This window comes from Gadus macrocephalus, chromosome 12 (genome assembly GCF_031168955.1).
Source record: "Gadus macrocephalus chromosome 12, ASM3116895v1".
Classification (NCBI taxonomy): domain Eukaryota; kingdom Metazoa; phylum Chordata; class Actinopteri; order Gadiformes; family Gadidae; genus Gadus; species Gadus macrocephalus.
Genome location: NC_082393.1, coordinates 10,529,295 through 10,556,069, shown reverse-complemented (window position 1 = coordinate 10,556,069; position 26,775 = coordinate 10,529,295). Strand labels below are relative to the sequence as shown.

At 42.7% G+C, this 26,775-nt stretch overlaps 1 protein-coding gene and 1 long non-coding RNA gene across 5 annotated transcripts in view; one reads left to right on the top strand and one right to left on the bottom strand.

Moving 5' to 3' along the window:
* The window catches only part of vamp4 (vesicle-associated membrane protein 4), a 34,578-nt gene extending 13,461 nt beyond the window's left edge, over window positions 1-21,117 (bottom strand). Inside the window, exons 1-7 of one of the 3 annotated variants that reach the window (XM_060068049.1) lie at window positions 20,902-21,117; window positions 20,156-20,299; window positions 19,569-19,670; window positions 14,231-14,277; window positions 13,975-14,025; window positions 13,446-13,546; window positions 10,334-10,687 (exon numbers count right to left, since the gene is read on the bottom strand). In XM_060068049.1, the coding sequence (XP_059924032.1) occupies window positions 10,602-10,687; window positions 13,446-13,546; window positions 13,975-14,025; window positions 14,231-14,277; window positions 19,569-19,670; window positions 20,156-20,158 (390 nt within the window). In that variant the 5' untranslated portion in view covers window positions 20,159-20,299; window positions 20,902-21,117 and the 3' untranslated portion in view covers window positions 10,334-10,601. Of the gene's footprint in view, window positions 1-10,333; window positions 10,688-13,445; window positions 13,547-13,974; window positions 14,026-14,230; window positions 14,278-19,568; window positions 19,671-20,155; window positions 20,300-20,901 lie in introns of those variants that run through there. The other 2 variants (XM_060068046.1, XM_060068047.1) reach the window with 2 other exon arrangements.
* A 681-nt stretch (window positions 21,118-21,798) lies between these two features.
* On the top strand, window positions 21,799-23,665 carry LOC132469910 (uncharacterized). Of its 2 annotated transcripts, XR_009528512.1 has the most exons (5): window positions 21,799-22,148; window positions 22,420-22,470; window positions 22,673-22,736; window positions 22,823-22,903; window positions 23,118-23,665. It is a non-coding gene; the product is annotated as an uncharacterized LOC132469910 (long non-coding RNA). The 2 variants fall into 2 exon arrangements; XR_009528511.1 differs by having other exon boundaries at window positions 21,856-22,148; window positions 22,673-22,903.
* The last annotated feature ends 3,110 nt before the right edge of the window (window positions 23,666-26,775 follow it).

Below are 26,775 nucleotides of genomic sequence, written 5' to 3'. Positions count from 1 at the left end.
TTTTCGGGATGGCTTCGGGAGGTGGCCAAGGGGGAAAGGGCAACAGAAAGGAGGATGAAGGCAGTAAAAGAGACAGGTCTGATGGATCAAATAGTGAGGGGGACAGTGATCAAGGCAACCGGAAGGTTCCAAAGGTTCAGGAAGAAGGAGAATAAGTTTCTTGTTAAGTTTAAAGATAAGAATGATAAAGCTTTAAATCCCTTCAAACTGTCAGATGAAATAAAAGATAAAATGGGAGGTGTACTCAATGTAAGAATGCTGAGAAATGGAAATAATCTGGTTTTCTGTAAATCACAGGGTCATAAAGCTAAGGCCATGAAAGTCTGCCATTTACTTAACAGGCCAATTGAGTGTTTTGTTCCTATGGGTGGAGGATTTAAGGGAGTAATATACATTTGCCCTGACATCACTGAGAGTGCCTTAATTGACAATTTACAGGGAGCTGAGATTGAGTCTGCCCGGAGGTTTAAACAAGATGGCACAGCTGTATTACTGACCTTCAAGCAAGAAACTATGCCAACACGAGTATTCATGGGGTATATGAGTTTTCCGGTGAGAGAGTACAAACGACCTCCATTGCGATGTTACAAATGCCAACGTTTTGGGCATACGGCAGCTGCATGTAGAGGTGACAGGAGGTGTGGAAAGTGTGGGGGGGATCATGACTTCAAACAATGCCAAGTTGAGAAAACAAAGTGCTGTAATTGTGGTGGTGACCATATAACTTCCTTCAGGGGATGTGGGTCACATATAACAGCTGTGGAAGTGGAGAAGGTTAGAGCTGGGGAGAATATGTCTTATGCAGAGGCAATAAGAAAAGTAAAAGGCACGGGGGACGCTAACAGGCCAGGGGGGACTAGTGCTCACCAGCGGCCAGGAAAAGGGGATACAATGCGGATAGGGGAAAAACAGTCACTTCTTGCTTTCATGGTAGATGTGGTGTGGGCAGCAAGAAATATAACCAAAAGGTCTGATGCTATTAAAATTGTGGTGGAGGCGGCCGAAAGGTTTCTTGAGGAGGTAGAAATGGGCCCAGAGGAGTTACACACATTCATGAGGCAGAAGCTTGAGGTGCAGGAGAGAGGGAGGGAGAGAGAAGGGAGGGGCAAAGGCAGGAGTGAGGGAAATGGTAAAGAAGGGGAAATGGACATGACTGAATATGAGGATACTTAATCTGTTGATGTTTTATTTAATGCAATGGAACGCAAGGAGCCTAATCGCAAATGGCCAAGAGTTTAAAAGATTTGTGGATGTTTTTAATGGAGAGTATAAACCAGCTTTACTGTGTATCCAGGAAACTTGGCTTAAACCTTGTTTGGACTTTGTCGTGCCAGGGTATGAAAGTATTAGACAGGACCGAAGTGGGAAAGCAGGAGGAGGGTGTGCAACATTTGTAAGGTCTGATGTGAAGTACCAGAGGGTGCAAATTTAGTCTTCTCTAGAGTGTGTGGTGGTAAAGGTGTGGGAAAATAATAAGTGGGTAAATATAGTTAACTTTTATAATCCCTGCTTGCCAGTCGACATAATCGATTTGGCGGAAATTATGGAACAGATAGGGGCACCGATTATTTGGCTAGGTGACTTTAATGCACATAATCCTTTGTGGGGAAGCAAAATGAAAGATACAAATGGGAGCACAGTGGAGGATTTTATGGACAAACATGGGTTAGTATGTATGAATGATGGCAGGCCAACTAGGTTTGAAATTAAGACTGGGGTAGGTTCATGCATAGATTCAGCACTAGCATCCAGTGAATACGCAAGAGTAGGAGAATGGGACAATATGGACAGGTACTCAATGGGTAGTGATCACTTTCCAATACTTTCGAAGTTTGGGAAAACTTTGTTAACTGATGATCAGACTAGACCAACATATTTTAACTATGGGAAGGCAGACTGGGAGAAGTTCTCTAGTAAATGTGATAGTGGCCTTGACAGTGTGAATGGAGAGGGAACAATAGATGAGTGGAACAATAGTTTATGTGCAATGATATTAAGTAGTGCATATGAGTGCATCCCTTTAAAGAAAAACCCTAAAACTAGAGTAAGTGTGCCATGGTGGAATAGGGCTTGTGATAAAGCAGTGAGGGATAGAAACTGTGCATATAGGCTATTGAGAAGGTGCCCAACAGGGAATAATGCAATAGAGTACAAAAGGCTGAGGGCTAAGGCAAGAAGAGTAATTAAGGTTACAAAAAAAGAGTGTTGGAGAGGTTATTGTGGAAAATTGGGCGTGGATACATCAGTTGGAGACATATGGGCAGCAGTTCATCGTATGTCAGGAGTGGTAAGGAAAAGGAGAATGCCAGTATTGGAGGAAAAGGGAGTTATAGCAAAGAGTGATATAGAGAAAGCAGAAATGTGTGAAAGTAAGTTTAAGGATGTACATAGGGGAGCAAACATTGGGGAGGAAGGTATTAGAAAGAGGAATGAGACGCTAAGACAACATATTTTTAAACTTGGGGTGAATGACGATAATGCTGATTGTGTTAATTTGTACTTTTCAATTGAAGAGCTGCGCAGAGCCATAAATAAAGGGGGGAAAACAGTACCAGGGAAGGATGGCATAAGCTATGAGATATTTAAAAGAATAGGTGATCCAGTGGTGGAAGAAATGTTCGCACTTATGAATACTGTTTGGAAGGAAGGAAGGCTTCCATTAGCCTGGAAGCAGGCAGTGGTGGTCCCAATTTTAAAGCCAGGGAAAGAAGCAGAGCATCCAGGGTCATATAGACCCATTGCACTAACAGCAGTGATGTGTAAAATAATGGAAAGAATGGTGACGGATAGGTTAGTATACAAACTGGAGAAGGAGGGGTGGTTCAGACTAATGCAAAGTGGGTTTCGCAGAGGAAGAAGTACCATGGATTCTGTTATCTCCCTGGATTCGGATGTAAAGAAAGCCATGGTTAATAAAGAGGGAGTAGTTGCAGTGTTTTTGGATATTGAAAAGGCTTATGACATGTTGTGGAAGGAGGGGCTCATCATTAAGCTGTACGATACAGGGATTCGAGGGCGTATGCTGAACTGGGTACAGGACTTTTTAAAGAACAGGGTAATTCAGGTTAGGGGAGGCGATGTCGAATGGCACATGCGTTGAGAATGGAACACCACAAGGAAGTGTAATAAGTCCGGTTTTATTTAATGTAATGGTGAATGACATTTTTAAAGACATTGGATCAGGGTTTGGTTTCTCATTGTTTGCAGATGACGGAACAGTGTGGAAAAGAGGCAGGAACATCAAACACATAACAGAGAAAATACAGGAGGCATTAAATAAAATAATGGACTGGGGAAGCAGATGGGGGATTTAAGATATCAACGGAAAAAAATAAATATGTTGTATTTGGCAATAAGAAAACTGTGTCAAGGTTTATTAATGTATGGGCAAGCAGTAGAGAGGGTAAAAGAGTTTAAATAATTGGGAGTAGTTTCTGATGAAAGATTGACTTTTAAAAAGCATGTAGATAGCATTGTGAGCAAGTGTGAAAAAGTTATAAATGTCATGCGGTCCCTATCAGGAAGTTTGTGGGGTGCTGGCCAGGATACACAGATAATGATTTACAGGGCAATGGTCAGATCGAGGATAGATTATGGGTGTTTGTGTTATGGGATGGCAGCAAAATCAATTCTCAAGAGACTTGATGTAGTGCAGGCAAAGGCACTGAGAGTTGTCTGTGGGGCCTTCCGTTCCACCCCAATCGCAGCTTTGCTTGTAGAGATGGGGGGACCCCATTGGGTATCAGAAGGTCTACGCTGGCAATGCAGTATATCTGTAAATTAAGGGGACATCAAGGGGAGAATGTGGGGCATCTGGCTTTGGAAGGTGCATGGGAGTGGGGAGGAGCAAGAGTGAAAAGGGAGTGTTTCATTTTTAAATGAGGAGATGGGGAGGATGGAGTTTGGGGAGGAGGGGGTGGCCCCTATAGTTCACTGGCCAGCAATACCACCATGGATTCTACCAGTGCCAGAGATAGATCTGAGTGTTTTGGCGTATGAGAGAACTGCAACATTTGGGGGCATTGTAAGGGAAAGGTTAAATAACCCTTGGGGCAGTACATTCAAATTTACACTGATGGGGCCCAAGACCCAAGAACTGGGAAGTCTGGGTTTGCTTTTTGCATCCCAGATTTGGATGTGAGCAGGTATAAGCGACTGTCTGAGGGGGTTTCAGTGTATACCACAGAACTGCTTGCAATAATCTGGGCTATGCAGTGGGTGGAGGAGGTGAGGCCAGGCCCAGTGGTGATATGCTCTGACTCTGCATCAGTGCTGATGACCTTGAAGGAGGGAGGGCTTGGAGCCAGGTCGGACCTCATGGTGGAGCTTCTTACCCTGATGTACAGGATTGAGCAGGCGGGAGAGTTAGTGGGGTTCTTGTGGGTCCCAGCCCATGTGGGGATAGAGGGGAATGAGCTAGCTGATGGAGCAGCGAAAAGGACTTTAAGAAGGGAAAAGGTAGACGTAAAAGTGAGGCTGGGGTTAACTGAGTGTAGGTCAATCATAAAGAGGAACATCATGGCTGTGTGGCAGGAGGAGTGGGATCGGGAAAAGAAGGGGAGGCATTATTACAGCTTGCAGAAGTCAGTCACAAGGAGCCAGTGTTTTCTGGGAAAAGAAAGGAGGCATACAGTCATGATGACCAGACTGAGGTTGAGGCATTGTGGACTAGCATGGGTTTACACAAAATTGGGAAACATGAGGATGGACTGTGTGGGGAGTGTGGCAAAAACCAAACAGTGGAACATGTCCTGATGGAGTGTGCAGGACTCGCTCCAGAGAGGGAACGGCTGCATGCAGGTGGGCACAACACCCGTTACTCTGAGGAGCACTGGTGTAGTCCAGGGTATACGCGGGTATACGGCGTATACCCACTTATTTTTCAGTAATCATTGCGTATACCCACTTCTAAATCCCCCCAGATGCGCACCATTCAGTAGTATCTGCAAGCCAAATTGTCCACTTTTTTGCGTTCACACCAAACGCGACGGGGCGACAAGATCCCATACAAGTGAATGTAGAGACGCGTATCGGGCGAATTTTTCGCGAGAGAACGACGGCGACAAGTTTTGATTTGTCGCGCCACACTTTCGCCGTGCACAGGCGAGCGCGTTTACGAGGATTTGTGCAGCGACAAATTCGCTCGAGTCGAAATATTTCAACTTTGACGCGAATTTCGCGTGATGACAGCCAATCAGCCTTCAACATCGTGGCCACTGAGTGACATATGTAACGTAACAGCCCATCAGCGTTCAACCGTCAAACTCAGTGCAGTGCAGTCCGGGGTGAACTGCAGCATGGAGGACAAAGTGATTGTTGCCGTTTGCGACTCCCGGAGCTCTATATATACTATATAACATAATATATTTGTATATATAATATCACGGCCAAAAGCTCTGTGCGCCACGACCCACGCTACTCTGCCTCTTATTGGCTAATACTCGCTGCCTTTACTGATTCGATTGTTGAATAATTTGTATGATGATGTTCAATCATCATATGATATTTATATATATATATATCTAACGAGATGATTGATGTGGAAGAGAATGATGAGCGTTTTTTTTAATCTATATTGAAATATGAACAAGGATGCATTGTCAAATTCAGATCTGAAGTATTTTATTTAAATAAATGTTCAAAAAATTACTGAAACACCATGTTTGCCTTCATCTATATTTTACATTCATGCAGGCTGCCTGTGTGACCAGTAATGCCTACAAACTGCTCCTGATCAAGTCATGTTCATTTTATAATAGTGGCCCACTCTGGCCCATGCTATGTGTTGCAAATCAGCTGTTCAAATACAGTTTACAAAATAAATGACTGACTTGCCAAGTGAGAGAATAGGCGCCATTCCAGGAATAAGGAATAGTTCACTCAAAATGCACAGTTGTCCGTCACTAGTCTGTGGGCCAGTATTGGTTTAGTAATTTCATAATCCTTCCTCCCTGAGATCAAGCAGAAGAAATTATATGACAATGAGCAAATACTATTGAAGGATTTTTGGGTGAACTAAATAGAGTAGTCTCACATGCAACTGTTTCTAAAACAGGGCGTTTTTCTGGGGTGCGTTAAAAAAGGGCAAACATTTAGAGTATACCCACTTCTCGAGGGACCACAACACCACTGCTGAGGAGCCTTCTGGGTCCCATCGAGGACCAGCGTGGGATTGTAAAAGCTGTGCTGGAATTTATGGCGGCCACTCGACAGATAGAAATGGACTGATTGCGGCGGTTTGGAATTTTTTTTATTTATTTTTTTGTCCTGTGGATGGCAGCAATGTGCCGCAAAGGCATACAGCCTGCCGGAAATTAAAGGAAGAAGAAGAAGAAGCCACAGTTGCGACGGCCAAAGGCCACGGCCAGATGGCCTAGTGTGAGTGCAGGCCAGAGAACAATGGGGCCATTTGAGCACGGTTAGGTGTGAAAACGACCAACGGCCACGGCCAGATGGCCTAGTGTGAGTGCACCCTTAGTGAAGCAGCCTAGCCTTGGAGTTGGATAAGGTGGAGGGATTGTGTACCGGCGTGCGAGAGTGAGAGCACACCCGCCGTGGCTTGTTGTGGGCTGCCTGTCAGCATCCGCCGGGTTGGACGATGTGCTTTGTGTATGTGTTCAATGTACATCTGTCTTTTCGTATTTGTGGTAGATTGATGGTTAAATAATGTCACACCACGATCGGTTATACTTGCAGGCACTCATTTACAAGTGCACTGATTACGCGTCCGATAGGCTAAGTTAGCCCATAGCTAGCATTATGCCTTCTATTTCTAGATCTTCTGACTAAGTTTACCGGTACTTACGACATAATCGCTGTTACTAGATATAAAGAAAACGTTGACTTTCACTCGCTGCTATTCACTGACAGTAAAAATAAATAAAAGTGTCGTTATTGTATGCACTGCTGTTCATTGACTAGCTCCAGCGCTCGTTGCTGCGTTGCTAAATGATAGCAACTCTCCACTCATTCTCCTCTGACCAGGCATTTAATTGGCTTTGACCGCAATCAGTTCTCAGCATTTCCTCATTCGCCCTCACGTCTAACAGGTTCGAAATTATACTGCTGTGGGCCATCATACATGTTATTTATGGTTCTTGCCGCCTCTTAGACGCCATAGTTCTAGTACTAGGCTGAGGATACCTTCCACCACGTCTCCCCAACGTGACGTTATCGCCGAATGGTATTAGAAAACACCCGTTACTGCCAAAAACGCCAAAAACTGGATTTTAACACTATTTGAGACATTTTATAAATTATACACATATTTTGAGTGCTTTATGTACCCATTAATCAAAACTTTCGGTTAACTTGCACGCATGCCTTTAAACAGCTGAAGTACCAGAGGACTCCAATGTTAAAGAGATACTTCACCGGTGGGAATATGAAGGTTTTATGAATTAATTAAATGTATTATAAATGTGAAAAAAAAATTGAAATCGGTTCAACCTAGCCTGAAAAAAGGCAGAAAGAATGTTTTCATGGTCTCTCTGGCTCAAAGTAAGAAAACCTCCAACTACCACAGTGCATTGCGCTCGCTGCCCCGCCCACCTGTCGGTCTCCCGTCCCCCTCATTCCCCCTCAGTACGCGAGCTCCCGCCCCCTCTATTCCTTATTGGTGGAAAAATTTGCCACCAAAAGTGTGTTGTAGTCCTCGGCCCTTCTAGCGGGACAAGAGGTTTCTCCCGAAATGACGTCAAACGCGTCATTTGACGTCATTTCGGGAGAAAATTAGATAAGAAAAAATGGGCCAAGGGGAGACTGGTTTAGACTGATATTTATTCATATATTTATTTATATTACAATAGCGATTTTATAATGATAGAACGCCGGTTCTAAATGGGTGAAGTATCCCTTTAAAAAAAAAGTGAAAAAATAAAGAAAGTTGAAAGAGTTGAAAAACGCTGAAAGATAGCCATCACTTTGTTAAAGAGCTGAACGTTTTAATAGTTGAATGGTTTCTGTGACCAAAAAAGGGGGGGGAAGAAGAAGAACTAGAAATTACATTTCCTGCAAAAAACGTGTGTGAATGCTGACGGCTGAATGAAAAGAGTAAAGCATTGCTGAAAATGAAGAAATGTAAAATCAATTGAACTAAAGAATCTGAAAGTAGTAGTAGTAGTAGCTGAAGTAGTAGTAATAGCTGAAGTAGTAGTAGCTGAAGTGTAAGTAGTAGTAGCTGAATTTGCCGTATTTTCCGCACCGGATTATAAGGCACACCTTCATTGAATGGCCTATTTTAGAACTGTTTTCATAAATAGGGCGCACCGGATTATAAGGCGCATAGAATAGAAGATACTGCAGTCAAACGTTTGACTCGGGTGGCGTTATGTATCGACTAGACCGAGCTGTGCTAAAGGGAATGTCAACAAAAGAGTCAGATAAAGTCAAACTTAAAATTAAGCGTTCTGACAACTCCGTTCACTCCCATGGTAACGATGTTCAAACGTTAAAGTGCATATTAACAATATCTCCCAGCATTGTTCAGTTGTAAACACGTAAAAGAAACACAGTGTGATACCGCTAATTCAAACGTTAGTGCATAACTCAACATTGTTCAGTTAGGTATAACACGTAAAGCTCACTTTTTCAGTTCATTGCCTGTCCACGAATCCCTCGAATTCTTCTTCTTCAGTGTCCGAATTGAACAGTTGGGCGAGTATGGCATCCAACCTGCCCGGCTCCCTCTCGTCATTATCCGAGTCAGTGATTATTCCTGCCTTCGTGAAAGCTCGGACCACAGTTGAGACTGATATATCAGCCCAGGCATCCACGAACCATTGTCAAATAGTGGCGTAAGTTGGCCGGCCCTGTCTCCCCGACTTGGTGAACGTGTGTTCGCCTTATAAAGCCCCGTCCCCAAGAAGCCGATTTTTTGGTGAAACCGCATAAGTCTTGTGCGTTTCGGCCGACTGTCCAGACGGAGCCGGCGAATCCGGTGCCCGAACCCGCTTCATTTCTGAAAACAACTTCTGAGGTGGTTTCAAATCTATTCGGACCTATGCGGTATCGTGTTAGGATTCGTGTGGACGCTTGAAACGCAAACGATTATGGCATTAGCCCCCCACCAGCTGGGGGACTTCAGAGTTGCGTTGAAATTTTTATTTATTATTTTATTTGTATTCTTTTTGTAGCTTTAAATAAAGCCCCTTGATAAATGTAATTACTAACTGTACATTAAAAAGTATTTCTGCTCAATTTAAAAGGTTGAATCTCCTCGTGACTGAATGTTTGTATACAGCGCGCAGGCTTGATGTGCTCCACTTTTTTTTGTGGAGAACCAGCGCCTTGAATATTTACTACAGCGTTTCTACAGCTCAATGCGGTTTCGAAATGACTCCGTCTTTACGGAGATATCCCTGAACCGCATAAATCGAAATCGGATCGTTTTCGCCCATTTCGGCTCCGTGTGGACGGGGCCTAAAGTTTGTGTGTTCGCCATATATAAGGCGCTCCGTATTATAAGGCGCACTGTCGTTTGAAAAAATTAAAGCCTTTTAAGTGCGCCTTATACTGCGGAAAATACGGTAGTAGTAGCAGTAGCTGAATTAGTAGTAACTGAAGTTGTAGTAGTAGCTGAAGTAGTAGTAGTAGTTGAAGTAGTTGTAGCTGTCAGCCACAACTACGTAGCTGAAGTATAAGTAGTAGTAGTTGAAGTAGTTGTAGTATTAGTAGCTGAAGTAGTAGTAGTAGAAGCTGAAGAAGTAGTAGTAGTGGTAGGAGTAGTAGTAGTAGTAGTAGTAGGAGTAGGCAGTAGAAATGTTGAATAGCTTTAATCAAGTGAGAGATTTGAACAGAGAAATCAAAATCTTAAAAGGAATTGGAATAAAGCTGTGTGTGTGTGTGTGTGTGTGTGTGTGTGTGTGTGTGTGTGTGTGTGTCTTAAGAGAATAGCGGAGCCATTGCGTGTGTGTGCGTCTCTGTAAGAGAATGGCGGAGCCATTGCGTGAGTCTGTGTGTGTTTGTGTTTCTTTAAGAGAATGGCAGAGTTATTGCGTGTTTGTGTGTGTGCCTGAACGTTCTCACGTTCTGGCGTCAACGGAAATCAATGAGAGCAACTGAAAATTATGCCGGTTTGAAACTGAAACTGTGATTCGGAAAAATGTATAAATGCTAGGGGTGTGACGATACACTCAACTCACGAGACGAGACGAGACACGATATTCGGTTCACGAGAACGAGACGAGACGAGATTTTAAGAAAACTACAATGACAAAATATATGACTTGACCAACAGACTTTTATTTAACCGAGTTGCACATGCATTTTGAAATGTTTTATTATAACTCTTAACATTCATGAAATTGAAACTAAAACTAAAATTGATAAAAGTTGAAGTAAAATAAATTAAATTCTCTTTTTTTTCAAGTGCAAACAATATTATGTGCAAAACCAAATCAAAGTTCTACTCCATCAATACAGAGTGCAAATAGTGCAAACAGAGTCTGACCAAGTATGTCACTGACAACTTGGTATTGTCCGTGTCTTATCAGTCACTCTATTGCCATTCATAATTTCCGCCGGGTACCCAAAATGCTGCCAAACGAATCATTTAAAAGTGGCGGGGGCATCTTCGACGGTAATACGGGTATTTTCCGACGTCATTCTGGCTGCCTATGGCTGCTTCCCCTGCTACCCCTCCTTCTCCTCCTCTTCTTATCCTTCTCCTTCGTAAGGTTCTGGCGGCCTAGACGTAGCAAAGGCGCATTACTGCCCCTACAGGCCACAAATAGAAGTTTGGATAGCTCAGAAATCTCACGAGACAGATTTTTAACGAGACGGGTAATATCGTTGAATTTAATCTCACGAGATCTCGTGGCACGAGATCTCGTCACACCCCTAATAAATGCTATCGAAATTCCGTTTGGATAGCATTGAAGATATAAATGTGTAGATTTTTTTAATGGTTTGAATGATTGTAAACTGACCGAGTTACGATGTCTTAATAATTTAAGTGTCAGAATGGGCAGACGACTTCAATGGGACCCACTGTAGAATATGACGGTTTGAAACTAAAACTGTGATTCCGAAGAAAGTTTAAAGAGCCCATGCCATTAAAATCACATTTTTCCTATTGTTTGTTAAATAACATAGGTCTGAATAAGTTTGTGAGCTGTGGTAAGTTTGAAATCTATGCAGTTTGTCTGCTGAATGCAATAGGCAATGAAAGGAAAAAGGCAGAAGAAATGAGCCGATCTGGATAAGGTGACACTGTGACGTAGCGTTGTCAAATTATTATTCATGGCCCTGCCCACTTGGTTGGTTCGTAACCACCCACAAGAATTCTGAAGGAGTCGTGATTGAGCTAGTGCTAAATGCTAATACGTGTACGGTAGTTGCTTAGTTCGTAGGAACAGGCTAGTTACAGAATTTTGAATGCAATGGCAGAACGACATCGAAGTAGGCGTGAACCACGACATGGAGGAGAAAGGGATTGTTGACCGCGGTCGTCTCCCGCCGGAGCCTCGCTGCCGATGGACCACCGCCTCGGCTTCAGGAGGCGGTGATTAGCGCTGACCGCTGCCGAGGCGGCGGGAAGCAGGGCTCAAGCGGGATACATTCGCGGCCAACAATCCCCTTCTCCTCCATGTCGTGGTTCATGTACTTCAGGGAGTCAAAGCCAAAGTTCCTTTCCCCCCAATTCATTCTCAACCATGGCTGAGATAACCCCCACTACGAGTCTCGTTGTAGAAATACCAGAGACGAGAGTCCGACGTGTTATGCGCCATCACACCAACAGCAGAACGGTTATACAAATAACGAGGAAGTGTACAACACTTGCGTTACAGTCCTGGGGCTCTACATCTAAATAATATCATATAATACATAGATATCTATATCAAATAATACATATTATCACGGCCAAAAGCTGTGTGCACCTCCAGACGATATAATGAATCCCAAAGGACTTCGTCGGGTTCTCCGACGTCTCTGGTTCTTCCACTTCCACATCAATCTGAAGAAGACGCGGTCGTTTGAGATTCATAATAGCCTATCGTCTGGAGGCTCACACAGCTTTGGGCCGTGATAATATATATTATATATTATATGATATAGATATCTATGTATAATATGGGTTTCTAAGAGCCATTGCGATACATCCACCGTAAACAGAGCGCATGGTACAGTGGCTACAAGCTGCTCAGGGCCAGGTGATAATATATATTATATGATATAGATATCTATGTATGATATGGGTTTCTAAGAGCCATTGTGATACATCCACCGTAAACAGAGCGCATGGTACTGTGGCTACAAGCTGCTCAGGGCCACACCCCCACCCCCCTCCTTGACCTGCCTTGACACGCCCACCGTAACCAGAGCGCATGGTACTGTGGCTACAAGCTGCTCAGGGCCACACCCCTACCCCCCTCCTTGACCTGCCTTGACACGCCCACCGAAACAGCGCGTTTGGGGGAAGCTCAATGTGCGACTGGTTCGGAGTGGCTGTAACTCTGCACCACGGCTGAATTTCGGGGACGTCTTTGAATACTGTGTTTGTGGCCCACTAATACCTATATTAAAGCATCCATAAAATAGCATGGCATGGGATCTTTAAATGATGTTGAAATTCCGTTTGGATAGTATTGAAGATACAAGTGTGTCGATTTCTTATATGGTTTGAACGAAGGTAAACAGTTGAAAATTGATTGAGTTACGTCTTAAACAGTTGAAGTACCATAGGTACTTCAACTGAATAGGTACTTCAACTGCCGTCCTCCCATGGACTACCATGTTAAAAAAAGTGGTAAAAGCTGAATAGTTAAAAAAGATGAAAGAGCTGAAAAACGCTGATAGATAGCCATCATTTCAGTTTAACGTTTTAATAGTTGAATGGTTTCAGTAGCTGAAAGTATGGCGGAGGAGTTGAAGACCAAAAAACGTTGGGATAAGATTAATAAAGATTTCAATATCTAGAGTGTGAATGCTACAGCATTCACACTAATAAAGATTTCAATATTCAATACTGAAATCTTCATTGGTGTGATTGCTACAGTTTCACACTAATAAAGATTTCAATATCTAGAGTGTGAATGCTACAGCATTCATACTAATAATAAAGATTTAATTATCTAGAGTGTATACACTAATAATTAAGATTTCGAGTTCATGACACTCAACAAAAATGGCTGCGCCCGTAAAGAGATCCATTAGTGTGAATGCTGTAGCATTCACACTAAAAAGCTACGCCCGTAGAGAGATCTAATACGTAGTGTGAATGCTGTAGCATTCACACTAATAAATCTCTTTACGGGCGCAGCTATTTTTGTATACTCTCAGAATTTTGACGGGGGCTGACCAAAAGGGGGCGTGCCTCCGTGAAATTCCGCAAGAAAGCTGGGAGATTTCCCCACTTGCAACTCGGAAGGCTGGTGTCCGAGGCATCTGGATTACACCAAGTATATGTAATGTGGACGTCCAGAAGCGTGTTCCTTCCAGGTCACCTGATTTGTCCTGCAGGTCCTCGAGTCGCTCTCCCCTCTCGATCACCTTGGAGATGTTCTCCTGCATGACGTCGATTACCTCGTCCACCTGGGACTGCACCCTGACACACACACACACATACACACTTAGAAGAAGTAAACGGAAAGCCCTCATGAACGAATACCCCTTTCCAGGAACAACATGGACAGCAACAGGCAGCTTGGAAATCCGCCATTTGAGTTCACAACAACAGTTTTGATATAAAGACTGTGTGAAAGGCAGTGAGGAACTCCCAGTACAGACAGAGGCCCTTCCTGACCAAACGTTCAGGTCGAAACAGGGACTAACGGAAAGTGGAGGTGGATACACAATGACCTGCACATCACAGCTAGGGTAGCGCAACAGGCTAAAAACCTGGAACTCTCTAGTAAACACACAGAACTGCAGTTACGTAAGGCTTGTCCGCAGCAAAACAAGGTGTGATGCTGTTGCTAGGCTCTGCCCAGTCACAGAAGAGCAGAGCCGTGTTGGTCTGGTTTTAGTACTTACTGTTTGATTTTGTCATTCTGGGGGCCAAATCTGGGGGCCGAAGGTCCTCTCCTATAACATAAGGGATTTAAGTCAAATAAATACATACATGCATTCAAACAATAGAGGATGATTATGTTTATTTTAGTCCTGCTATTTACCATCTTCGTAGGCCTAATGCCGCTGTTTCAACTTCAAACATTAAATAACATGTGAAAAACATCATCTTCCATCATCATGGAAGATGATGTTTATCAGAAGAACATATCAAACTCACAGGAAAAAGTCGTCCTCTTCATCCGAGTCTTCCTCTAACAGGTTTCTCTGCAAAACGAAGATGGAAAAGTTTATTTGTTTCAAACCATTAGATTACCCAATTGTCCTGCTGACACTTGTAGATAACTATAGTATAGTGGATCCGTCATCACAGAAACCGTTATTTAGAGCCCCAGTGAGCAATACTGCCAGAGCTCTGACTAGGAAAAGTTGGGAAGATCTGTTTAATTTCAATCACCATGCCAAGCTTTTTCTATGTGAACTGCCGTTTGCTCTTTCATGAGGAAATAAACCCATCTCCAAAGATAAATACAGTTCATTTGTAAGTTAGACCATTATATTCCCAATACAAACGCTGGACAATACAGAGTAAATATACTGATGAAGCAAGGTATTGAACACCTGCTGGCATCCTTTCTGTCTTAAAAGTGAATCAAAAGCAAAGCTTCTGCTGCTTTGCTGCATGACCCCCTCTAAGGACCACAGAACACTGTCTATATGGTCTGTGGTCCTTTTACCTCACCCGTCTCCATGTGTGTGGATTGGCTTCAGTCTGTCTGTGTCATGCCTCAGAGGTGCGTGTGTGCGCGCGCGCGTGCGTGTGTAAAGAACAGGCCTCTCCAAGGATGAAAGGAATGAGAATAGAGAGAGAAAAAGTCGATGGGCCTATCTCAGATAGAAGCACTCTGTAATCACAACCAGATCACAGCCTTTCATGCCTTCAGAAGGAGCATAAAAATACCAGCATTTGTTAAGCCATTGGGAGGTAGGCCTTTACCCTAATCTTTTGCATGTGGGGAGAGCCTGAACCCTTTTATTCATTATGGGTGAAAGTTTATCTTTCTAAACGTGATAGTAAATAGCAGAATATCACCTAATGTACTACAGATGAAGGCTATGTGGGGAACTGAAGGATTGGGTTGTCTTGAGGTGGTTATGGAGCGTGTCTAGACGTCAAGGGGCCTCCATGTCCTCTTAGTTAAGAGTTGTATAGCGATGGAAACTAATAATAATAATGATAATATTTACTAATAACTACTTTAGTGCTTACCGGTTTATTGACGTAACTTACAGCCTGCGATTCATGGGACTGCATTTGTGACCATCCTGTCAACGTACTCAGGATTATTGTCAATTATTTCTTACATCGGGCGCAATACACATTTGGACTAGGGTTGTCCAAAACCCTAATTCAAACAAGACACACAAATGTTGTTTGCGTCGGTCAGAGCAGAACTCATTACGATTAAATCAACCATCAAATATCATTTCTTTAGCAACAGTGAGCCAGAGGGTTAACACTGCACATTGTAAGTAAACAAACCTCAGGATTGGAAGGCCCTGCACATGAGTGTGTAAACCTTTGTATGTGGGGTGCATTCATATTCTATTACCCAAATCTTCAAGAATATTCGCTTAACAAGAAGGAAAACTTCTAGTACATTGGATTGACCAATGCAACGTATGGTTCTATGACATAGTTACTGATTTAAGCATATTACCTACTGCTATTTGGAGTGGTATTGATACATTTTAAAAACAATCCATCGATAGTAGGCTGATTAGGTACATTCGCCACTTGCTGACTTGGCTGGTTAAACACTGGAATCAAACAATGGAAAGACGAAGACAAATAATTGAATCGATAAGAATCTTTAGTTAAAAAGGGTTGAAAAAAACTCAGGCACTAACTCTTATTCCCTCTCACTCCCACACTCTCTGTGAGAGGAATGGTTGCTATTACCCGAGATGAGGGAATGGAAAAGGGGCAATCAAGATGTGCAGGCTTGGGGGGATGGATTGTTTGTTATGATTTGAATTTTGACTTCCCAACAACAGTAAACAGTACATTTCGAGAGCCAGATAAAAGCATGGCCAGACCGGAATTACGGGATGGGACGGGGGCTGAGTGTAAAGCGTAGAACATACCAGAGCCGCAGCGACGTGGCTTAAGATTAGACAACTACAAAATGGGTTTCATTATAATGAATGATGAGGGCACTTTTACAGCCATGTCCTCAGAAACAGGAAAACTTCTGAGCTAAAGGATATAGCTTATGGATACTACGTTTTAGTGAATTTAGTTACTGAGGAGACAAAATAATGACAATCAATTTAGGCCTCTTACTCATGGTTGTCTACAGGTATGAAGACATTTGGGATCAGACCCAGAACTGTTTCGGTCGGGGGTCACACCCTAGCTTTAATACCATCCTGACTAGGGATGGCATTTTAAGAAATTTCCTTGATCGATTGATAAAAATAACGATAAATTCTTGATTTAATCGTTATTTTTCTATAAGCTATATTAAAATTCCTGTTGGTAGAAAATACAGGATTAAGCATAATTTTCTCAATGAGGCCTATGCAGCATTTGTAAAAGCTGAACAATGCGCTCTTAAACACGGAAAACAATTCAAAAAGACAAAATCTGTAACACAGAATAAGAACTTATCGCCAATAATCATACAAGCCAGTTTAAGTTAACAACTACTGGAAAATAATAATAAATGTAGGACTATGCGGCGCTCGTAAAAGCCGAACAATGAGCCTATGGCGCTCTTAAACGTTTGGAAACAATTCAAGAAGACAAAATCTTTATTCCAATTCCAATCAGAACCAAGAAACAGCCAAACAACGGCTTGGCTGTTCCGTTGTCAAAATATTTTTTGACAACGGTTTACATGGACACATCTGTTCCGCATAGATTTCTATGCGGAACAGAAAATGATCATGTATACGCCTCATTCGGAATACAATTATCTGTTCGGCATAGATTCTATGCCGAATAGAAGAGGTGGTGTAGTCCGTTTTAATCGCCATGTATACACTTATTCCGAATAGATTGGAGATTAACATAGAGCAGCCGCAGTAGTACGCAATTGGTCCACTGAGCTCCATCTGTACTTTTAAGCACACCGAACTTCACCGCTGTCAAGGAAAGTGGATTTATTGCCTGATTCACGTCTTTGTTATCACTCCGTAAAAGTAGTCCGGTAAGCGTGTCCGGTTGCTAAGCGACGGAACATGGGTGTTTATTAATGACGTGTTTGCGTATCGTAGTGTCCGCGCGCGTCCGAGATAACTGTAAATGAGTAGGCTACTACTAGTACTTTTGCAGGCTGAACGTTAAAATACTTCTTAACTTAGAGAGATGGCAGCTGCAGTAGTTCGCAATTGGACCTTCGAGGATTCCTGGTCACTAAATTCCCGCAAGACCACTCTCTCCCACCAGTCTTGGCTGCGGACTCGCATCCAAATTCCTCTTGTTTGCAGCGGAGCTTAGGGTAAAAATAAAGATCTGACGAGAAATTGACGTTGCTGCGCTGTCCTCCTCCTTCTTAATTGAAGGAGCAGGCAGAGAAAAGCTCTCTCCTGCTGTGCTTTCATTAAAATCAAATTTAAAATCCCCGATAGTGATAAGACATCCATCATGTCGCCGCCGGTCCAGAGATGTGTCAGGTGTGCGCGACATGTACATGTGCCATGTATACAGTACATTCGGAACACATTTTAGGAACAGATCTATGCCGCATAGAAATCTATGCGGATCAGATGTGCCATGTAAACGCGGCTATTGATCAGGGGCCGTATTCACAAAGCATTTTATCTTACCGCTAGGAGTGCTCCTAACTCACGCTAAAACATTTTACGTAGGAGTTTTTTCTTAAAAGTTATTCACAAAGCCGCTGAGACCTACTCTTACTAAGGATGAATCACTAAGAATGAACTAAGAGTGACGCGCCGTTGCTATGGATTACGTCAATTCTCGTGCACGAGTTTAGAAGCGGTCAGTTCGGTGATTGGTTGTTCAGATGAGCAACATGGAACAACAAGGAAATAGCCTACGCTAGAAAGGAATTCCTATTAAGTAGTTATAGTGCAGTTAGCAGAATACACGCATGATGACAATTTTGTGCAGACCACGATAATGACGTTGTAGCCTGCACGTTCAAGAGAGAAAGCAAACAATAAAAATACGTAAAATTTAAAAGAAAAGAAATGTTGTGAACTACACAAGTGTTGACTGATTTGTGCCAAGGTGTTTACCTAAAATGTGTATTCAAAGTGAGCCCTAAATGGCAGTCCACTCGGTTCCACACGGCCAAATTCGTTGTCATGTTGATCGCCATCATCATCATCGTCTAGCTGTGGAATATTCTTCCGCTTGCAGAGGTTGTGTAGAATGGCACATACAGTGATGACTGTGCTTGCCCTCTCTGGGGTGAGGCGTATTTCGCCGTGGAGGACATGAAACCGACGTTTCATCTGCCCAATTCTTCTCTCCACAACATCTCCTGTATGTTTGTGTGCTCTAGCATATATGGAGGAAAACGGTAAACAATAATAAATATGGATTCAACAAATAAAAGGCGTCAAAGAGCCAATACGATGTGTTTTACGCATAGGATTTAGCGTAATCTGCGTAATCACTTACATGTTATACTTTAACTGTGCTCCCGGTTGTGGATTGAGGTAGGGTGTCAAGAGCCACGTCTTGCATGGATAGCCACTGTCACCCAGCAAGTGACACCCAACTGGTACGCTCTCCATTAAAATGCGGGAATCATGGGTAGCTGAAGCTCCATGCCACTTTGCAATAACATCCATTAGGCTATGTTAAAATATGCACTTTCTTCATATTGACGAACACGTCCTCGTCTTTTGATGGCGCAATTATTTTTATGTGCGTCCCGTCAATAGCACCGACCACTCCGGGCATACCTGCAATTGCCATGAAGTTGGCTTTTATCCTGTGTAATTGTTGAATGTCCAAAGGAAAGTTTATGGCACGGATGACTGATGGTTGCGATATTTTTAAATCGTCGGCATTGCAAAGTTGCATTTCCCCTGCTGCTAAATAACGTAGTGTGGCCAAACATTTTATTTCGGGACTAATCAGATTATTCCTGTTAGTCTGGGATGTTATTGCATCGCGCACTAACTCCACAACAAGTTTAATACCCTAACATTTCGTCTCGCAGCCTTTTTACGATTCTTTGTGAATAGGTCTTACTGAGTTAGGAGTTCTCTTGAGGACTTTTAAGCTCTCCTAGACTTAGGTGCTACTTTTAGGCCTAAAATACTTTGTGAATTGCTCTTAGTGAAAAAAGTTAGGAGTCCTAAATTTAAGAGTGACACGCCCATTACTTTTAGGAGTTACTCCTAAATTCGCCAGTTAGGACCTACTTTTAGCCCTAAGATCCTTTGTGAATACGGCCCCAGAACAGTATGGAACTATGTTGATGAAAGCCTAATTCAGGCATGGACCAGATGCAATCCAATAGTAAACCCTACTATACAGAAGGTGACCACAACTAACACCATTTGTGTCTCACCCTCTCGCTCCGGATGGATCCAGTGACCTCCTCATCGTTGAGGTGCCGTTTAAACTTGGGGGGCATGTTCTCGTCAAGCTGCTCCTCCCGTTCTGGCTCCCTCTGTAGGATAGGTAGAGAAGTGAGGCCTCAACAACAAACCAAGGGCTACTGTAAAGCACTCCCGTACCAGGACCAAGTGAGAACATTTCTTTATAACAAACTGTTTAGTAAATCCCCAGATGCATGGTGTAATGACAGTAGGCCTGTCCCCGACTAAGAATTTTGTCAGTACGTTGTAAGTGTGTTGTTTAACTATTGACATATTGTTGCATCAATTTAAACCTATTTATTACTAGGGATACAAAAACATAAGTATTTTTTTATTTTGGTACTGAAAATAATTCTGCAAGTTTCCACCAACAGATCCAAGTCAGTTTTAATGTGCATTTACACAGTCTATGTTCATTACACCCACACCAGCTTTTATTTACCTGCTTTTTACAGTTATGCACATACCTATATAAACAAATTTAGATGGGTATATGCGTTATATATGGGTACGCTATTCCCCACAATTCACTTCGGCAAATAATTGTTAATTATACCATTGAATCCAGACTCAGTTTATAGTCTCAGTTTCTAGCCGTCTTTTTTCTGGATCCACAGTTGGAAAACTGCGGTTCAGTGAACCAGCGGTCGAGAGGAACTCTTCTGAGTAACAGAGGAAACGAGACGCAAAGGACAGGTTTCTGTGTGTAGAGGCAGCATCAAAAGAGGAAAGAGAGAAAGAAGAATAGAAAGAATACGAAGAAGATCACGAGGAAGGAGAGAAAGAAGAAGAAGAGAAAGGAGAAGAAGACAAAGTTAGTGTCGTTGTAAAGTAAACAACCATGCTACATTAGTGTAGTGAGACATTATTCCAGTCCACGCTTGGAATAAGACCATTTTGGCTGCATTTGATAATCACTCTTGTAGAAGAATATGGAACCATACTTCCAGTTATACAACTGATTTAGCTGAATAAAAAAAGAGTTATGCCTCGTCTTGTCCCAGCGGACGCTACCACCTCAACCCACTTTTCCTGTCGGATAATTGATTACCAGGCGATCAAGAGTGGTGTCATATTGACCACCTGAACCAAAAAGCAGACTGTTAGCTCTCTGACACTACGGTGTATCCATCCTATCTAATACATTAAGTATAGCTGTACACTACCGATATGTTATTTAAACGATTTGAGCCCACAGCAAGTGTAGTCTAGCTATTACCATTAGCAACCCTAGCTAAGCTAGGAATGCTAGCTAGCCACATGACCCAGCGCTATGTCTACCGCTTTCTTTTGATGACTTACTGATAAATACGTCCTGTTCTGGGTTCCGAATGGCTGAAAGACTGTATTGTGATCAATGCATGTTAGATGGTTCGCGAGTCTGTACTGTAGATCAGGAGAGCTAACGCCAGCTAGCTAGCGGCTCTCTGAGTCTTTCCTCTGACGTCACCGGAACAGCTGGAGGAGAGACATCTGTTTGGACCGTCCAAACCAAGCCCCCAGGAACAGTGCATACTTCCGCAATCCAAAAGTGCTCAGCGGCCAAGCCTGGTATTGCAGCTGTTTAAGCGGGCTGTGGGCGGGTCCCTCGATTCAAGGAGAAGGGTCCAGCTGCAGGCTTGGGCGTTCCCGTCATGACACAAAAACGCCCATCGGGCGTTCCCGTCATGACACAAAAACGCCCATCAGGCGTTCCTGTTGCGTTTCATCGATCAATCAAGAAGAGGTGAGTGAGTTTCGCAAGGCTTGCTTTTTTGGCGGTTTTACCTCGTAGTAACTTTCCAGAAAAACGAAAGAGTTATGATGAGAGATTATGTCAGTAAGTATGATATTGTTTATTTGACAACATTGGCTGTGAAGTATTCTCATTTAAATCACTGATTTAGCTGTGGTATCGTTGTATTCGAATCCGATATAAATACTCGTGACAAGCATGGTTCGGTAGCAGCGAATGCTATGCTATCTCGTCCATAAACGTTGCATATACTATTCAGAAATCAGCAACGTTTAAGACGGTTTGTAGGTAGAGGGTAAAGTTTGCAGCGAAGGCTTTGCCGATTATTTTACTGTGAGGTTAACATTACCAAAGTACATTGTTAAGTTGGATGTTAAGGTGTCAGCTGGCAGCCTGGCATGGTAAGAGGCATGACATCGCGGCCACTCTGCTTCGTTGTGGTGACACACACATCTGATTAAACTGTGCATCGTACTAGTACGTCTAACTAACTAGTATGTTTACATGCATGGCATATCAGATAATTCTGTCTGTTCGGTCGCTGCGCAACGAATGAATAAAGATCGTTAGCACTCTGAAAAACAGATGACAGATGTGCCCGAAGTTACTACTTTATTACCTCGCTGATGACCAACGTTTAGGAAAACATGTACTTTTAATTCACCCTTGGGTGAAATCGAAGCGTAGTGTGTACTGAATGCGTGTTGATGATGATGCATATGAATTGCAACTTACACGTCTTCCAAACCTTTTCAGTACCCTGGCACATGCTTTGTCCAATGGACCATGGAAGGGACTTTACTTGGCTGACGAGGTAAAACGTGTGGCTGGCGCACGATTCATTGCATCTAGTAGAGTAGCATTCACTGGTAGACAGGCAGGCCTCTAGATTGTTTATTATGATTTAATGAAGTGTTCCTATGTGACGCTGATGGGCCCTGGTTGCTGCTAAATGCTTGTTGAAAGTGCATTGTGCACTTTTTGTATGTAGCTACAAAATGAGGGTGGATATCACTTTATAGTTTTTAGGCATTATGTACTAATAAGAATCATTGACAAATCACATTCCCCTTATACCACCACAGGACGCACCTCACCAGTATCAGAGCAACAGCTGTGGGGTGTTTATGCTGCTGGTGAGATGCATTATTTTCAGAAATGATGACCGATGACTAGTTTGCAAAACAACTAACTCATTTGTATGTTAATTTCAGTACGCAATGTATTCTACCCTCAAAAGCAATATGATTTCAGTGCCATAGTACACTGCTAAACAGTACTGTAACATGGATTTGTATTAGGCTATGAAGTCATTTAAAGCATAACTTTACTTTTCAGGGGGACATGCTCTCTATCAGGAGGTGGTGGTTGGACAGCTGTTGGAGACCTTTATGCTTGAAAGGTTTATATACTGTGTCCATGTTGCTATTTACTTATTTTTGGTGCTCACGAAGATCGTAGCCAATACACTTGTCTCTCTGTCTCTAGCCCTGCAGAACTAGCTGGCTCCTTCTCCCCCTCTCCATCTCCCCATCTCAGTCACACCTTCCAATCACTAAGCAGTGAAAGGTATTACATACTATGTCCATACTTTTCTATTTACGTATATTCTCTCTTGCTCTTTCTCAGACTTTTGATCGATCAGTGATTCCCTTTTTGTTTAATGGTGTGGGTAGTGTTGGTCTGGGCTTGTGTGATTGAATTGAAGGTTGATTATAATCCCTGTTTCTCTCCCTCTCTCTCGCTCTCCTTCACTCTTTTTTGGATCTCTCGCTCTCTCTAGCCCTGCAGGGCTAGCTGGCACACCAAGCTCACCCTCTCTATCTCCCCATCTCAGCCACACGCTCCAATCTGGCACAACAGATGACAGGCCATTCTTACCACCCGAAGTCCTTCAGCAAATTGTTCAAGAGACGCTGAGACTGGACATGGCGATGCTTGGCGTGTTCAACAGGGTTTCAAACACATTCCGAGAACTAATCAAGCCTCTCCATCCTTCCATATATGTAAATGAGTTTGGCAGGGGACATTAAGCTTAATAAAGACAATCTCATATGCATAACGGTTAGAAAGATTTACAACAATGCAGGCTGTGGCAGTGGCGCTACGCCTCAAAGGCTTCTTAAAAAAGAAGAATTGGCCAAGAGCACCCCTGGTACTGAGGCACGTTGCATATGGCAGGTTTGTCATAAAAGATGTCTGCCTAGGATAATGTTCTTTTATTACTCCTTTTTCGTTTTATTTGGGACGTCTTTTTTTGCAATCCCTTTCATTTGTAAATGTGCATACTACTGTAGTAAATGTATCTGCCCAGAAATGCTGGTATTTTATTACTCCTTTCTTTTGTTTTTGTGACAAATGCTATACGATGTATAACATACATTTGTGCCTACGATGTATGTTGTAAGGTTAATTGTTACAGAGCAATTACTGTTTTTTTTGTCTTTATTGAAAACATTCAGTTGGAAAAGTAAGTGAACACTTGGAGTCAAATGGCCTGTTTGAGCCTTCATAGTGTCTGGTAACTGGATTTGAACTGCATAATGTCCCAAGTGTTATTTTAATCTATTCATTATTTAATTTGGGCATATTCTTAAACAACTATCAAACATCTCACTTATACCTAATACCCTACCTATACTAACCCAGACGATAATGAACATGAGATCATGGAGCCTCCCTGTAATGATCGTGTTGCATCAAGTTTGATGCAAAGTTTGGGTCGAGATCCGACACATAAATGTAAGTTAACATTCTGTAGGCCTAGCTGGCTAACGTACCCGTATTACGAGATCGAAGAAGGGGGTGCTAACGTCAGTTCTATGCTGCCCATACTACTAGATCGACGAAGAAGAACGGGGCGTTCCAGCCTGCGTAAACGAGAACGCCGGGGGGGCGTTTTAGTCTGCGTGAACGGAACGCCACGAACGGGAACGCCCATTTGTGTCTGCAGTCGGATGATATTGGATTCAAGGGGCCCAGAAGTAGATATCTCCGTTGCAACACATTCTTATGGCAAGCCGAATTGTCATTTATTAACTAAGTTTGACTATCCGGAATTTACATTGTAGATATTGTTACGTATTTTAAGAATCTAAGCTACCCACACATAAGCTGTGTTCGAAATCGTTCCCTATTCACTCACTCACTATTCCCTATATAGTGTCCATGATGTAGTGCACTATTTAGGGAACCAACAAACGAGAATTCGGACACTACGCTTAAGATTTCTAAACGTCATTTGCGTCAGTAAATGCGCCGGGTATTTGTGTGACGCAGACAGATGCGCCAACATCATGTAAACAAACCGGTCACTCTCGACGAAAGCTGGAGGTTGTATTGATGTTGAATGTTACATTTCCTTGTTTAATTCATTTTGAATGTTAAATATTCTATGTTAAATCCCAAATAAATTGTTGACATTTCTAAACGAAAGCCGGAGACTCCATCATTAAATGTATTCGTTTTTCGCGGTTATTCAGCTTCTTCTTCTCCTCCGGGAAAACACGACCGCATTGCATTGTGGTATACGGGAGTAACATGTAGGGTACATCTATGTACCCTATTTTAAGTTCACTATATAGTGCCCTATATGGTGGACCACTGAGAATTCGAACACCCTACAAAATGGCGTGCACCCTATTTAGTGCACTACATCCATGATAGGGAACGATTTCGAACACAGCTATAGACCCAATGAAGCAGGACCAAACATATAAGCCGTAAATACTATACATGGCCACAAGGGGAGCAAGACCTTATTGAAGGCTGCTCCACCACAGAAGGCATCACCTTTAGTTTAGTCTCGCAAAGCCAGACCAAACTACAGCAAGTAGAATACCTTTAGTTGGGTGAAGAAGCCGAAGCCATTACGTCACCCCGGGCCACGCCCACTTGACGTTCTCTACCTGTGGACTCGAGGTGGAGAGCATAGATGTATATAGAACACTAGATACGCCACGCCCCTCTCAGCCGCGGCACACGGAGCCGCCATCTTGTGTGGGTCTTGAGTAGGTATTCTCAGACTGTCAGACAGCCATAGATACATATGGTCACAGCTAATTTCTCAGCTCAAAAAAAAATGCCAGTTCATTGTGCTGCTTTCGGGTGTGTACACCGTCGTTCAGTCCACCCCAGACGAGAGGGAATCACTTTCCACAGGTGAGATACATTTTTTAAGTACATTTTTTAGTCATCATTAGCTAGCTTACATTGTGGAGGACTACGGTGAAAGTGAATCGTTTGCGCTCGTAACACTATCGCTGGTTAAACGTCTGCTTACTCTACTATTTACACAATTAAATTCCCCCAGTTTGGTAACCTTTATTCCAATTTAACTATTTATGGTTTAGGGGTGTGAACGTTTACAAACTCGTCTAACGGTTACACGACTGCAATGTTTTCATATAGGCCTACACGTTCAACCGTTGGCGGGGCTGATGTTTTTTTTTTCGTCTGACAGACAGTCAGACTTATAGACAGAGTTACTGTACGTCCACACCAGGAGCGACCAAAGTCGCTGCGAATTTTCGCTGCGAATTTTTCTGTTCGCTTTGGTCGCTCAAGTCGCTCATGACGTACAATTCAATTATGCAGACGCATTTAAAGGAGCCGTATGCGTTTAGTAGGCCCTACAGACAGCCATATCAAATATTGAACTCTCCCATACACCTTGGCCATATTGCCGAGACGGTTTTGCTTGTTCGATAAAGTGCTTCGACAACAAGTAGGACAGTGATTCCCCCCAATATAAAAAAAATCCTAAAATGTAGGCTAATTACAACCGAGAACAAAAAACCCTGCGTGCTGTAGTAGTTGAAATATGTTTCACTGATCTGGATCTGCAAATCATGATCTGCACTCATTCGTCGCATTCAAAACAAATAGACGTTGGCGCACATGGCTAATTTGCATACGTGCACAGGACTGGTTGGCTCCGCAAGGCAAATAATGGAACATATCTATCTATCTAGGCCTTTCTGTCTATCTATCTATCAACGCGTGTCTAGTTTTAATGTGATGTATTGTGTGTATGTCCAGTCAGACTTGTTCTGTGTGGTCTTGTAGGCTACTGTCCTGTGTGGGACGAACCACCTAAATGGATTCCCGACGATTTGTGTCGTTTGGTATTAATAAAGACTTGACTATCTATCTATCTAGACTATTTAATTAAAAATTATTCACCTCAGGCTCCGTGAATAGTGGGGAATAGAGGGATAAAAGACAAGAGATATATCCCTTGTCATTTATCCCTCGTCTTGTCGATTAGTTTGTTTATGTGACGATTTCAAAAACTTTTTTGGTTTTGTTTAAAGCATGCTACACGCGATTGGTTGGTTAGATTGGTGGCATGTAGAGCAAATTAAAATGAGTCCCGCTTAAATACGAACGTTCTAGATGTAGCCTATAAATACTCCCGCTTATCATCACTTGATATCCAA